The sequence below is a fragment of the Pollachius pollachius genome (genome assembly GCF_949987615.1).
Source record: "Pollachius pollachius genome assembly, chromosome: 7".
Taxonomy (NCBI): Eukaryota; Metazoa; Chordata; class Actinopteri; order Gadiformes; family Gadidae; genus Pollachius; species Pollachius pollachius.
Genome location: NC_136940.1, coordinates 18,555,120 through 18,571,014, shown reverse-complemented (window position 1 = coordinate 18,571,014; position 15,895 = coordinate 18,555,120). Strand labels below are relative to the sequence as shown.

The window sequence follows — 15,895 nt, the reverse complement described above, 5'->3', positions numbered from 1 at the left end:
TCATTACAAATTGAGTACATAACTGCAGAGAATCCTCTGAAAGCATGACCAATGCATACTAGTTTGCTTTGTAAAAGCCATTTATTTTACACAATGCTGAAACAAGTTTTTCCACATCTATTCAGCAAAACCTCTTGGTATATTTTAAGGCTATATTTTATAATTGTATTTAAAATCACATGAACAAAAGTGGTAAAACCAACACATTTTGACTCAATACAATATCACACCACCCTAATCCTGCTATACCATGCTATAAATAACCTTTCAAAACAAACTCATGCAACCCAAAAAGTTCTTCAGGTGAATTACGGCACATTTTCTAAATTATGTGCGTCTGTTGATATCATCCATACAAAGTAAACATTTTCCAGTCTGAAATTTGTTAAACATCAGACAAAAAAATAACCAAGGCAACAAAAACACTCAAAGCACATGCTTATTTTAAAGGTCTTATTCAATCTTTTGGCTTCTAGCACTTCTTGGAATTCCCTTTAGTCCATTTTCTACAGACATAGGCTTATTTGTTTCCTGCATTTACAACTCTATTGATATGACACTCTTAAAACAATCTTGTTTAAGAACAATAAAATGAAAACTAAAGCTCACTATGCAAAAAACCATATCTGTTTGTTTCTTTAAAAATATAAGGCATGTAGGAGCAATGGCCCAATCTGCAAGCTTACAGCATAAAGATCCGTATTGAATACACAAGACAAACTGAAACAGGGAAATGATGTATAAATATTGGATTTCATATTAGAAGTCTAGTACTATTTGTCTATTGTAACACCAACACGCCAACATGATGACATATTGTCAATGACAAGATATTAAGCCTTCATCACATTAATAACACAAATGCATTCATTTCATCTCACACATGATCCTGTAGTGTATTTGTTGGTATAAATATCTATGTAGATATATACTTATATCTATAGATAGATATCAAAATATATATAATAAATTACAAGCAACACCTTAATGGGGACATCAACAAACAGTTTGTGTATTGTATTGGCTCAGACAAGGGCCAGGTGATTTGACCAGCCATAGACTGAACCTCACCTAGCATCTATGTAAAATGCCTTATCTCGATATTGTGTTTTTTGTCAAGGATTGTCTATAGAAGGCTTTTGTTTGTGGTTTCAGATTAGTTCTGGGACTGTTGTCTTATGTTTGTCTACGATGACTTTTCACATGTAAGGATGACTTTCCAATTATTTCACATGGTTGGATTGCCCATCTGGTGAACGTTGTTACCTTTGATGACAAACCCATACCTTCTCTTATAACGAGTGTGACGAGACAGCAGAGGGGGCAGCAGTAATCATAGTAGCAGCAAATAGAGATGCAGTGCCAGGGACGTTGACATCATCACATCGGTGTGGCGAACCGGCAGCGGCGCAGCACAGATAGCTTTTAAACAGTGTGTCAAACCTTCAACCTCACCATCCACTCCTCATCATTACCACCTCACCATTACTGCCGATGTCCCTATCAACAGCCTCATCACCGTAGATCCATATCCCCTTGCCCAGAAAAGAGTGCGCTCCCCCCTTGCAAATGTCCTTTCCTTCCATCCCCATCAAGGACCTCATGGGGTGCAGCGTGGTCTCTCTGTGTTTCAGACTCTCATTCGTCGTCCCACGTCTGCTGGAGCAGGAAGTTTGCGGCAAGGTTCTCGTTCTTCTCGCAGGCGAAGTAGGCCTGGATGACCAGTCCCTCCGGGAAGCCCAGGGCTTTTAGCTGAAACATGATGATGCACACGGTTTAGGAATTTGGGAAACCCCCACACTCACTCGAATCCTGCTAACCGTGTTGACACCTGGGACAGCAACTGTGGCCACAACTATAATTAGAGAAGCAATCCCAGACAGACAGACAGACAGACAGACAGACAGACAGACAGACAGACAGACAGACAGACAGACAGGCAGGCAGACAGACAGACAGACAGACTAGTGATTCCCTCATTCCTACCCTCTCGATGGCCTCCTTCTCCTGTGGGGTGACCTGGATGTAGTTGGTCTGTGGTGACCCCTGGCCCGCTGCCCCCTCCCCTCCAGGGGTATCCCCCCCACTGCGGGGCTCGTTCAGCATCTGGACAAAGCGCTCCTGATGCTGAGTGATTTGCTTGGGAACAAAACAAGAGACAGTTGTTAGAACACATAAAGAAAAGGAAAAATAGGATTTGTAAATAATTAATTGTCCTCCTGACTGCATGTGGCTGTGGAAAGTATAGCAATCTGTAAACAGTACAGGTATTATTTTAAGGAATAAAATATCACATTTGTAAATGCCTTGCAGGGATAACTGGGCAGGATCATCTTGTGGTGACGGTTTTATACTGACTCTGCCTGGGTTTGAATCCCAATGGTAAGGGACAGACACATAACTTTACCTGCTCCTTGACATGGCATGGATCTTAAATTCTCTGTAAGTCTCAATGGATAAAGAGGTACTCTAAATTACTTAATGGTAAAAATATTTGTATGGACAAATGCATTGGCGCAAAATGCAAATGATTCTCATCATCTGTTGTCACGCATCAATGCGAGGGCTGGTATGTGTGAGAAAAGACCATGGGAGAAAAGAAAGGACATCTTGCGTCTTTTCTATCTCGCACGGATGGCCTCTCGTGTAAAATGTCGTGTGTCGTTTTCCGCCAATTATCGGCCAATAAAACCGCAGTCCCCCAACCTCAATCTCTCACACAAACACAAACACACACACGAGGCAGTGTAGAGTGGGGCGGCAGTACCTGCAGGAGACGGGGATTGTCTCTGCCAAGTTGTTGTAGCAGGGCTGGTAGCAGAGCGGGGTTCTGCTGGATGATCTGCCTCATCTGCTGAAACTGAGGCTGGCTCCTCAGGAACTCCAGAGGGTTCCCGGTCACTGTTCCCCCTGGACTTATATCACCACTTTCACCACCACCGACCAAAGGGAGCAGATTCACAGGCAATGCTGCCCCTGCTGGGGAGGAGGAACAACATGCATTCAAGTTGAGGCCAAATTAAACTTCTGCCTCCTGGGTCAGGTTTTAAAAAAAATAATAATCTGGATAAAATTGATCCAGATTTGGAAATCCCATGTTTTGCTACCCAGGATTACCTGATCCATCTTACTTTTATGCCAGTTATTAAAGGAACATTGGATTGGATCACTCTAATCCAAATTCCAAATTTCAGGATAACCAACTGAATCCACCCTTCCGATGGGATCAGGATAATCCTGTTTTTTTTGGATCAAATAGATCCCAAACCGAGTTCAAAGTTTTGAAAAACCCAAAGGACAGGTTTGATCCAGATCAAATGTAAAATCGAATTACATGAACTGATCTTAGTTCAGGATCCCACTTTTGCTTTGAAAAACCCCTTTCCAAGATTTGATCCCATCCGTGATCCGAAATCCCACTGGATTACTTTTGAAAAAATGGTCTGAGGATATATGCAAAGGACGTGAAGATCCACATTCCTGCTCAAGAGATCTGTACACTCCCTTTTTGCCAGTCTTGGACCTATGTGTACATGAAGATGTGCATTCCTCCCAGGGGGTTAGCAGGGAGTCACCTTCTCTGCAAGGGTTTGTTGCGAGTCATCGCTGATTGATCCAGCATGGAACCAGAGTCGTTTTTTGTTTTTTGCTGGACGGCCAGATACAAGAATAAAATGAATCTGCTCTGCAAAATCTTTTTCACATGGATGCATTACTTTTTCAAAACATTTTCAAGGTTCAACTACATCTGGGGTCAGAGACACTATGCCCGCCTTGTTTACACGTTAATGTGATATGGAAGAATAATTGTAGGCAGCTCTGCCAAAAATCTGAATTTGCAACATGAAATATTATTGCAATATACATGATTATTAAAAGTAAATAAAAACATACTCCAGTTTAAAGGGCTCTTTGTCTGGGTATTAAGGGGTGAATTGGGATTGGGCCAAAGTCTTCCTATACAGGTCCCTAGAAGTGGATATTGAAGACAAAAGTAGTCTGGAGTGAAGAAATATTGGCACATGAACATAATCCTGCATACCGTGTAATAATACAAATGTGCGCATGGAAAGGATACATTATAATTGGTAGGAGGGGTTGTTCGTATACCATTTCCCGCTGACCACCAGCGAGGTGGTCACTTTCTGATACAATTGTTACGTTATCAGAAAGTGACTAATGTGTTCTAACAGCTACTCTAACCTGTTACACTACCCGGATGCATCTCAGACCATCTGGTGTGATTATGGTTTAACATTATGCATTTCACGTTTAACCATGTGCATCCCTTATAAAAGGCTTGCTTAAAGTTTTTTCAACGTGGACTCTATATTCCCCGCCATTGGAGCCATGATTGGGCTCAATGCTTGTTTGTTGTCCGCCTTGAATGCTTGTTTGCTTTCCGTTTGTTGTCCAGCCCCAAAATAATGGGAGAACAGGGTCTACGTTGAAAAAGTTGTCCTTTGATAAACGGGTGTTTAAGTGGGTGAGTGGGTGTGTTGATGTGTGTGGCAGTATGTATGCGTGCGTGTATGTGTTGGTGCTTACTGTTGGGGGGTGCTGATGCCTGTAGGGGTTGATCCGGGGGGGCAGGTGTGGAGGCAGCGAGGTTGGATGGAGCACTGAGCGTCAGTGGCTCTTGTTCGGCTAGACCAGTAGGATCTGCTGGCATACCCTGCAAACAACAACGATGAGCCTTTTCTTTATATTACCAGACAGTGGGGAGGAGGTGCAGGATAGTCTATTTGCCTGGGGATTTTTGACTCCCAGCTGAAACGTTCTTGGTTCAAACCCCCAATGTCCGCAGCCTGCCTTTAGATAAGCTAAAGTTTCTGCTAAATATTAAATAGTAAGTGTAGCTCACCCTCTAGAAAGTGCTTGCTCACTGCCCCAACAGCACCCACCTACAGAATGTAGCCAAAGTTGGCCAAAACCAATTTAACATGTTAGCCAAAAAAAAACTACAACCTACAAGTACCTACAACAGCCAAAGACCACCAGTATGGCACACTGGTCCGTATTTTCTGTCATTTGTTGGTTTGTTTGCATTTGTTGGTGTTTGTTGGATTTGTGGCTGTTTGTTTGGGTAGCGTGCAAAGCTAGGCATCTTAATACATCGACTCTCAAAGCTCTACGACACTCCGCAAACTTGTTGTGTGCCATCGGGAGGCACACAACGCTGCAGTGCTTATGCGTTACCCTCACCATGAGAAGATACTCCACCGCGCGGTCCGGGTTGTTGAAGCTGGCCCTCAGGGCGGACACCACCAGCTGCCTCTCATAGCCCATGGACATGATCTCCGACACCAGGTTCTCATAGGCCTGGCCCGTCACTGTGGGGGAGTTAGAGAATATCAGGAGGCCGTCAAAAAAGGGTAGACCAATAGAAGGTTATTGGGATGGAAGAGAATTGAGGAGAACAAAGATACAGAGGAGGAAGGACGGAGGGAGGGGAACACCAACGCTTAGACAGAAGAGGGAGATGGAGGACTGAAGTACGAAGGAAGGAGTTGATACACATTCATTACCCAGTATTGAAGCAGCCTCCTCTAGAAGATCCAGATCGTCCACAAGCCTTTGAGAAAAATGAGAAGACAAATAAACACTTAATAAATAAAAATAGAAACAACGTTCTTTTCAATCTGCAATCCAATCTGCTTTTCTACTATGACTGCTAATAGCTGTCATAGACATAGCTTATTATAGTTATACTATATTGAAAAGCATATTTAATCATAGCTGAATTATGACCGTAATGTTTACAGATAATACTGATTGATTGCGTCAATACAGACTAAAACAATCCAACTATAATTAGAGGCGTCTCTTTGTATGTATGCATGTCTGTCCCCAATTTCCTCCACAACCGCTCATCCGATCGAATTCAAACTTGGAAATACAGTGTTGAGCGTGTTCGTATAGTTGTTTGTATAGGCGGTCCACAAGGAAGTTGCAAGCAGCAATACCGGAGCCAAGCAATCAGCCCGTTCCCAACGGGTACGTTTTCAATGGGAACTGCATTTAAAAATACTAAACATATTTCCAGTCTTCTTTTGGTATGGTGCTACTAAAAAGAGTATGTAATCGAATGTCACGTAGAATGATTGCCTGTATTGTTTACCAACCCGAAAGCCCCAGCGTGGTCTGGCGGCGGGTCAGATGCTTCAGTCTCAGTCTCTTCCCGGGGCTTCTCCTCTTGCTGTTCACCCGAGACGGGGCACTCATCCTGGTTAGGGGACTCCTCCGGACCAGCGGCCGACGTTACGGCCTGCTCCGTGACTTTAACGTCTTCCTGTTCATTGGAAACTAAGCCTTGCGTGGCGGCTGGGGAAGCTGAGGAGGCTGAAGGGGCTGAGGAGGTAGAGACCGCAGTGGCAGGAGGAGGAGCTGGAGCTGTAGCCAAGGTCCCATTCCGAGGGGCCTCCCTGTCTGGCGTTGCTCCCGGAGGCAGAGAACCCGCGGGGCTTGCTGAAGTCTGGGTTTCAGATGGGGCCGCTGAGTTTGTGGTGACTGGGAGCGGGGCGACGGAGGGGGCAGGCACTGGAGTCGTCGGTGCCGGTACTGCTGCTGCTGCCGGGGCCACTCGTCTCGGGCCAGGGGCCTCAGCTGCTGTCGGGGTCGGAGACGGGGCTGGGATGTGCTGGGGCGTTTGGGAAGCTTGCGGGGCAGTTTTTGAAGAATTTGATGGTTTGGGCTGGGAAAATAAAATAAAAATGGCCGCATGGACTTTGTCAAGGTCAAGGTTGAAATGGACACTCTTCATTAAAATGGCTACTTCTTTTTACATATCTTATTTTCTTCTATATAAATCATAATGTTATTTTTAGTTTGCTTACTGGTTACAATACGTATACATATATATACATATATATGTATATAGTATTGAATGTGCATTGAATGTGACCCCGAACACATTGGGGCTTAATCTAGAAAAGAGTTTGTTGAGATGTCTCACTCAACAAAAACATTAAAGGGAATTTATTTGGTTCCCCATTACATTACAAACATATCAAGGTTATAAAAGCATATCAAGTTAACGTCCTTTAAACTATTACAACACTGCGTAAAACTTTCGCAAATACTTTGCAAATGTAGAACTTATGATGATATATTTCTAGTAATATTTGTATCATAACAAATATTTTATCAAATTAAGGCAAAACCAGAATGGGCATTATGGAACCCAGCAATTAAACAGGATCAGAGAAGGTGAAAGCAGGAAGGGTATTACACTGAAAAGCCCTTACCTTTGTCACCATGACCACTACAAAGTTTTTCTCATCGATTTTGTACTCTTTCAAGGGAACGTCATCATTCAAAATTTTACCTGTGCCAGAGAAAGAAGATAAACGCTTCAACTCTTTTCAAAGTGTATATCAGCAAAACTATAATCTAATGCAACAACATATAATGTGGACAAACAAAAACTGTACTGTGTCAAATCATTACTCCAAAATGTCAGCAACGATTGTAATTTTGCCTTTTAAGTATGGCATTTAATTCAAATTCAAAGACTGTTTTGTCTCTTGAAAATTAGGCCTACGATCAAGTTAAATATCTACAACAACAACTCATTTATGCTGAAAGTCAAACATCTGTGTAATAGCATTCAGTGACATAATCTTGTTATATTGCCTGAGTATCATATCACTCATCATATCAGCAAACACCGGCCAAATTATTTCCATTCAAAGGTTAATATAAAACTGATGGATTATTCATGGGCTTTAATTAGTCTAATCGGGCTCAATTATAGATCACATTTTCGGTTAGTGCCACTGTCACCACTGTAAAATAGATTATTTGGCTCACCTGCATAGATTAGTTTCTGCCCCGTCACCGGGAAGGTTTCTTTGCCTTTCTCCTTTTCTACCTTCTCCTTTAGAGACTTCACCTGAAATACAATGAAAGGGAAAACACACATATTTATATACATACACACACACACACACACACACACACACACACACACACACACACACACACACACACACACACACACACACACACACACACACACATACATGCCAGGTAAACCCAACAATTATAATTTAGCCAACTCAGTCAAATAAATTCAGTCAACAAAGGACATTTAATGCTCTCATTTTGTAGCACATCTAATTCCCAATGTTAACCATGTATACAGGTCTATTTGAAGTAGGCCTAACTAAAGGGTGCATGGGCTGATCCCCTTTTCTAATAACCCATTCTACAGAAGACAATTCAAAGTGTCATGCTATAGCCTATGCCCTCTGTTCAGTCTGCCCAGCAATGCCTAATACAATACTTATACATCCATTGAGAAAAAAAAATATTGCACAGTCATTCACGGTGGGACACAGAGCTGTTGAGGTCAGGATTACAAAACGCTACCAGAAAACACGATTCATGAATCGCACTGCCACATTTGTAACAATTAGCATAGGATCCTTTGAACAAAATACAACAAAGTAACCAGCACGCCTGTGTTGATCATGAAATCGCCCTCAGCTAGGCCCTCCTCCTCCGGCTGGGTGAGACTCCGTCCCCCCTGACCTGCTCGTGTTTACTTCAGCCCCCCCCCTAACTTATACTCACCGTCCATTCTGGATCTATCTGAATCTTGAACGTTTGCTGCTGAAGGGTCTTCAGCGTTATCGTCTGCATCTTTCCGACACTATTCGTTGAAAGAATGGCTGTCAGGAACCCCCAAAACACGGCGTGCTAGTGCAGGAATATCTTTAGTGTTCCCTTCCCCTTCCGACTGTGTGGTTTGTATGCGTGTGCGTGTGACTCAGCTGTCTCGCTGGGTAGTGGAAGTGGGCTCAGACGCCATCTACTTGCTGCTTGAGACAAGGCACACTGGGGGCGGAAAATAGGGTTCCGTTATGCGCGTCCATCGTGCGGTGGTTGATGCCTGCGTGCGCTCGTAACAAGCGCAACTCACCACCGGAATGAAACGTAAAATTATATATATATATATATATAAATAAAAAATCACTGTGAACCCATCCTGAGGATCTATTTAAGCCTATTGGAAATTTGGAAACATGCAAAGACGGCAGATGTCACAGAATCGAGAGAAAGGCGTTCTTTTATTGACTGAAACCGAATTAAGAGACAGTTGGCATTTTGCGTAAAGATCCATAAAAGAAGAGACGTAAATCACAGTTTGCCCACTACAGTCCCTCGACACACGCACACGCACACACACACACAGTCTCAAAACCATGAATTAAAAAATAATTTATGAATGCACCAATTACAATTGTCTGTGCTTTACATCAATGTCAAGTCGCAGAAAACTACGACTATATGGATGAATAACGCTATATTTCCCCAAAAAGTGAACATTATGAGCAATGCTGAGTTGATTGATGAGTGGATCGATATGATTTCAATTAAGGTTTGAAGGGAATAACATACAGCTGTTGACAGTGGTTTAAAACAAATAAAGTACAAAACGTAAAGGCATTCCTTTGAGTAGGTGATGATAATAAGGTAAACAAAATCTAAGTATCAAGCGAAAGACCGTGTGAAAATCTTTGATGAGGTAATTTCCCCATTTACTTTAGTACTATATCTCCATCTGTTGGTCAGGTTGTCATGACTTGAGTTGACCAAAGGAAGGTCAATACGTTGGGCTAAAAAGGCTCATTGAATGCAAATAATATTAATAAAATCTGTTTAGTTCATCTTACACACTCCCGTTTACTTTAGTCGATTGGGCCATTTACGAAAACAACACCTAAATCAACCAGCATTATGAAAAAGGGCATGGAGCTGACATATTAAACCAACCCAAATGGCTTTAAGTAAATCTATCTTAAACTTTTTGAACAAAAATCCTCAAGGGCAGATAACGAATTGTGAAAAACTTTTTTTTCAACCTCAGGGAAAAAAATGAAGTCAAATTAAAAAATACAACTATTTAACTCCTCAACTGCTACCACTGTGAGGCTAAGGCTGCTGCCAGTGTCCATGAGGTTCTGCCATTTTGATGTTGATGTTGGCGTTGTTGTTTCCCTGCTGGGAGGAGATGCCCAGCAGTCCCTCCCATGTTGACAAAATGTCCACCTCTACAACTCATCCTTCTTCACGGGTTCCTCCTCTTCCTCCTCTTCTGTGGGTTCCTCCCCTTGGTCGTCTCCCTCCTCCTCATCCCCTCCCTCCTCGTCATCTTCGTTCTCGTCTTCCTCATCGGCACCATCCGTATCCTTCTTGTTCTTCTCCTCCTCTTCCCTCGACTTCCTGTCCGCCTCCTCCTGATCATCCCTCATCTTCTTCTCTGGTTCCTGTTGGGGGAGAAAATAAGCCACTGTAAGGAAATGGAAACTCACAACAGCACGTGCTGCGGTCCTTTTTAGGAGCTTCCACATTTTTTAACACAGGAACATCGTCTTCTCTAGTCAAAATAATAGTATTGACCAAAGATTATAACAATTGGACAGAAACTGACCAGCAGGTAATTTAAACTTTTTCTAAAAAAAAAACACCAATACAACCATTCATTGGACAGGAGCAGCATTGCATGACAATTTAAAAATGTTTCTGGCCCAATGCTTCCTCCTTTCCTGGCCCCTTGACTTCAAAGTGTTTGTACTCTATTGTGGAATCTTGAAGGGTGTCTTTGAGAGCTTGGCATCCATGAAGCTTCAAGAGTTCTACTGGGCCCAGTGAAACAGTCATTGTTTAGCACTTCAAGTCTATCATGTTCACCTTCAACCAAAATATCTATGCACAATATTTCAAATTTATCTTTATAGCCATACAGCCTATTTGGCCAGAGCAAGTCACTACATAACCAACCCTGCCGTATGTACATTAGTATTCTAATCGGCACTTCATTCATTGGCAGGAAATGTCACAGCCAGTTTTATGCAAAAACTGTGGCATGTGTAGAATACATTTTGAATGAGCTCTTCGATGGCGTGTGGTAATATGAGTGCTCCATGCAAATTGATTGGCTGTTTGGGCAAATGGATGTCCAAGGAAATAAAATAATAGCTTTTGGAAGTCAAAGAGGGTTTAAGTGTATCTCAAGTGAAAGCATGAGGCTGCTAACCGCCACTTGAGGACCAAACACGCATTACATACAGCGTTTCATGTGAGGTAATCTCGATTTCCAGTCGCTCTTGTGACACTCATTGCAAAAGAGACCCAAACCCGTTTGCTAGGCCAATTGGTTGGCCCTTGAGCGGTTTCTAGAAAGATTGGCTGTGTCGAGGGGGGAGAACGGACAGCTCTGTGGTCTAGTGGCTTGCTGCATCCATGGATCCGAATGCAAATTAAGTGAGGGTGCTTAATCTGTAAAAGCCACTTAGCATCAGTATTATCAAGCTGGGCTACCTTAGTTTTGCCCCAGGTTTCTTCCCCAAACTCCTCGGCTTCTTTGACGTCATCGGCAATCAGGAAGTTGTCGAAGATGGTGCCAGATTTTACCTATTGAAAAATGAATACAATAATATTTTTAAAAAGGTACATGACTTGCCTTGGAATCAAATTCTACCATTGGTAGACAACACTTAATAATAACTTGATAAATTGGGATTGTGATCGAATAACAATTGCTATTCCACACAGATCCGGATGGTTTCAGGAGCATCTTTACCTGCCACAAGTCAAGGCCCAAAACGGAAATGCTGTCAAACTTGTACATGGTGTCGTCAGCAGAGTACTCTGGGTTGTCGATCTCTGGGTGAACCCAGATTCCCTTGTAGTCGGGGTTGTCGATCTGCTTGGGTTGCCAGTCGCCCTTAGGGAGAAAGAGGAGCACTACAGTTAATACTGGAAGTGGGCTGCAGCTCTATAGCCCCACAAAAAAAATTGTCTGTGTGTATCAACTAACCCATTCTTTCAATTACACTGGCTGTGAATGTTTTTGAGAAATCTCTGCATTGCTTTTTTTATAGTGCTAAGCAGAATGATAAAGCACCTCTTAAAAACAAGAATCAAGGGGGAAAGTGAAACACAGCGGGTTGCACTTGCAGCGTACAGCATAGCAAGCCCCTGCAAAGTTGGACCAATGTCTACGATGACAACATAACTTGCACAAATTGACACCCTCCACCAAACTTCCTTATGCCAGTAACTAAGCAACTGGACAGGAAAAAGGACGCAGGTGCAAGCATGGTAAAAGCTGAGGACCATCATTTGGAAAATAAAAAAGATACAAACTGGCTCAAGTGGCTGTGGGGGGGGGTATCATCTACAGTATAGGTTAGCTACACCTAAGACTCTGAAACACTATTCCTGATTGCCCTAAGGTTTATTTTGACAGGACGTGGAAAGTCAAGGTCCTCCCTTGTCCACCCCAGAGGAAATCGGCTTACTTATTCTAAAAATATAGCAGGATCTGGGGAGCATTTTATTTTGAAACACCATGCTCCCTACCTTACTCCAACTAATAATTCGTATTTGATGGACTACAGTTGTAGAGCAGCCTCAGTTTACTTTTTTTATTCGATTTTTAGATTTAAAATAAATCTTTACGTGGCTACCGTCGCAAGTTGATTAAGTGACTTCCCATACAACTGTGGCAGACCGGTGTACCTGGTACTCTGGGTTGGCGATCACGGCCGGCTCCCACTCTCCATCCATATCCTCGTCCCAGTCGCTGGGCTTGGTCGCATCAGGGTCGGGGATAGTCTCAGGCTTCTCCCAGTCCTGCAACATATTGACTCAGTGAACCCCTGATGCACCAATCAGATTGTGGCCTCATCCTTCTGGCATAGGTTATTCTGTTTTTCTCCTGAATTGGTTCAAAGAGGCTCAGTCAACCCCAAGAATTGGTGAACTATACCATTCTACTTATGACTAGCGTGACTGATTTCATATAACATTTAATAATAGATATTAGACACTAAAATTATATACTAATGCAGCCATTTGGCCTACTTGAAACTTACATCAATTAGACACTTTAGATACTTATGTACAATAATGTAGGATTCACAGTAAAAGCATATATTTTCAATAAAATTAAATCTGCTGTCTGTACTGTTGACAAATATATTACGACTTATATTGTGTATATACTTCAGCATAGCTTTTGGGAGTTTATTGTTTTTTTAAAATGTTGATCTCTTTTTAGGCCTAATTTTACTACTATTATTATTATACTACTATTTCCTGTTCTCCCAAACAACCCGTGAGTGAGTGCCGCGTGTCTTTCTACCTCAGGCTTGACGTCGGTGGGGTCGTCCATCTTCTCGCGGTCATCCCAGTTCTCTGGTTTCTTGGCCTCTGGGTCCTTGATCTTCTTGGCGGGCAGCATGTCCCAGTCCTCCTCCATGCTGCCGGACTCCACCTTCTCGTTGTCGATCTTCACTTCGTATGTCTGGTCCGGGTTCAGGATCAACGTGTACAAGTGGGTGAGCTCGTCATCCTGGATGGATGGAGAGAGAGAAAGCAAGAGAGACAGAGTGAGAGAGAGACAGAGACAGAGACAGAGAGAGAGGAGTCGGAAAACAAGATATTTAATGGGATTGAACTAAAAACCCAAAATAAGAATCTGAATATCACAGAGGGATGTATCCACTGCACACCTTTCATTTATCTTGTCAAGAAAATGTAGAAAAGTGTGTTAATAGACATCTGAACGTTAGCCTACACACTCTTTCTTGGAAAGACTATAATGGGCGTGGTCTGAATCCCCGCCCCCCTCCTTTTTTTTGTGCAGTTTGTACTTCCTCAAACTGTCACAGCCTTTTGAGTTGACGGTAGTTGGTCAGCCACTTGGGTATGTAGCCAAGAGGGTAAATAGACTCCACCCATTCAAGCTGCTTGAATAAGAGGAAATATATGGACTGATTCCACTTGAGATTTGATGGACCAAAATAGTACATTCTGTTGTCTATCACTTTAATAAATGGGTGAAAAAGGTTTGCAGAGAGGGTCCCATTTGTTGTCTCAAGTTCAATAATGTGTAATAAATCAATAATGGACAAGAATATGCTATTCTATGCATGGCATTGATGTGTTTGGACCAACTTTCGAAATGTTTCTTGAAGAAATTGATAGTTTCATGAGGCATCCCCATTAACAAAATAAATAACACATAAAATAGATACCTTGCATTTGATGTCCTTCTTAATGAGGTGGTTCTTTCCTTTGTAGTTGAAGATCACATGCACCTTCTTTGTGCTGTACCCACAGATGTCAGGTCCTGCAAGTAGAGTAACACACAAACCAGTTAAAATGATTCAAATAAATTGTTTGAATCAATTGAGTGTAAAATGAAAAGAAAACATGCACAAAAAAGGTCAATGTTTCAAAGTCCCTTCTTTCTCAAACAGGAACCTGACTCAAAGCACACAAATATGCACAGAGCGTCAAAAGCGTACCCGTACACCCACACTCACCGAACATGATGTAATACTGAGAGTCTCCATGCATGTTGGTCTGGTCTAGGTCAGCGGGGAAAATCTTGACGTAGCCACCCCCACAGTCAATCTTCTGCTCGTGCTTCACCGTGAACTGGACCACCAGCGGCTTGCCCTCATTGCTAAAAGGCTCGAAGCGGCTGGACACTGCATAGAAACGAGCGTCCTGGCTCGTCTGGACACCTTAACACAAAAGTAGTAAAGTGTTTTGTTTTATTCTTACCGACATTCATAGTACATGTATAAATAACCACTTTCTGGTTGCATCTTTATTCAAAAGGGTTTCACCCCTGCTGCACCCAATTGTGTTGTCTTTCTTGGAGTCAGTGTGCTGCTCAACAGAAGGACACTTGTAAATGCAATGTGCAAATTACCTTTATCTGCCTCGGCATCGCCATAAAACTTGCCAGCATTCAGCTTCCACACACCATAATCCGACTTCTGCTTGGACTCAACCCACCGGCTCTTCCAGGCATCTGAAACGTAACATTCCGCCCCATTTAATAACGACATGTTTACTGTTCTTCGACATGCCCTTGCAATAGTAGTTAAGTGGGTTACATCTTCTAAGGACGCTAAACTTCTGCCAGAGCCTATGACTTGTAAGTGAAACCAAAAGTGGAGGCATAAAAGGTAATCAGTTAACATCAGGTAATAATTATGTATTGTTGCTTGAACAACGCCACACGGAAGTGTATAAGTTACATTACAGTTGAATACATTTGTGACAGTTTGCATTCACTCATATTTTGTAATAACGTTAAATGACCTATTCTAGAACCACAGGTCTACACGTTCTCTATACGCCCTTCAATGTGTTAGCTTAGTTCAGGTTAGGTGTGATCAACTTATCAGACATGTTTATCATGTTTCCTCTATCAAATTGAAGAGGAAAATCGTCAAATGTTTTAGTTGTGTGCACTTTAAAAACATTCAACCCACTCCATAATGAATTGGTACTGTACCTCCGTCCAGAAACTGTTCCTTGAAGTGCACAGTAGCCTCGATGGTGATGGCTAACGATGCCAGGAGGACGACTGCTGCGACGGCGAGCTTCATGGTTCCAATCTTCTCCAACGAATGACAGGTAGATCAAGCAGCTCCGGTCTTAATAAAGCGATACACCTTCAAGGAAACGCAGCACAAGAAAGGCTTTACTATCTATTCCTGCACAGATGGCCGCAGGTGATTGGACAAGAGCTTCGCCAATGAAATGAGACCACGAGTTATTTTTCGGAAGTACTCGGGTTACATCGAGGGCCTCTCGGAAAATCGTAGGACTTTACCCCCCTCCTGTTCCCGTCGTAGCTCACATACCCCGTACCAGACACAACTTCACAAGTTTATCCAGACGCTGTTGTTTTTTATGTATATCTACGATGTACCTCATGTCACCTCATGAAAACAATAAGCTTTTAAACCCAAACTAGCGTTGAAATATATTTATTTTTACAACATACAATGTAGAAAGGGACAAAACAAAAAAACATCCCGTTATTCAAATCAAAACTCATAATCAGAGGCAGGAACTT

The 15,895-nt window shown here is 42.5% G+C and overlaps 2 protein-coding genes across 2 annotated transcripts; both read right to left on the bottom strand.

Moving 5' to 3' along the window:
- Positions 1-222: 222 nt before the first annotated feature.
- LOC307078505 (UV excision repair protein RAD23 homolog A-like) lies at positions 223-8,736 on the bottom strand. Its single transcript, XM_079740358.1, has 10 exons — positions 8,578-8,736; positions 7,813-7,894; positions 7,248-7,327; positions 6,126-6,694; positions 5,529-5,575; positions 5,206-5,333; positions 4,549-4,675; positions 2,768-2,979; positions 1,987-2,139; positions 223-1,752 (listed from the first exon to the last, which is right to left on the bottom strand). Exons 1-10 carry the CDS (start codon positions 8,644-8,646, stop codon positions 1,639-1,641), a joined length of 1,581 nt encoding a protein of 526 aa, XP_079596484.1. The 5' UTR covers positions 8,647-8,736; the 3' UTR covers positions 223-1,638.
- Positions 8,737-9,055: 319 nt separating this feature from the next.
- Positions 9,056-15,509, bottom strand: LOC307077695 (calreticulin-like). Its single transcript, XM_079739145.1, has 9 exons — positions 15,329-15,509; positions 14,738-14,839; positions 14,343-14,546; positions 14,052-14,146; positions 13,157-13,366; positions 12,532-12,645; positions 11,591-11,734; positions 11,329-11,421; positions 9,056-10,274 (listed from the first exon to the last, which is right to left on the bottom strand). The coding sequence occupies exons 1-9, from the start codon at positions 15,420-15,422 to the stop codon at positions 10,059-10,061; spliced, it is 1,272 nt and encodes a 423-aa protein (XP_079595271.1). The 5' UTR covers positions 15,423-15,509; the 3' UTR covers positions 9,056-10,058.
- Between the last annotated feature and the right edge of the window lie 386 nt (positions 15,510-15,895).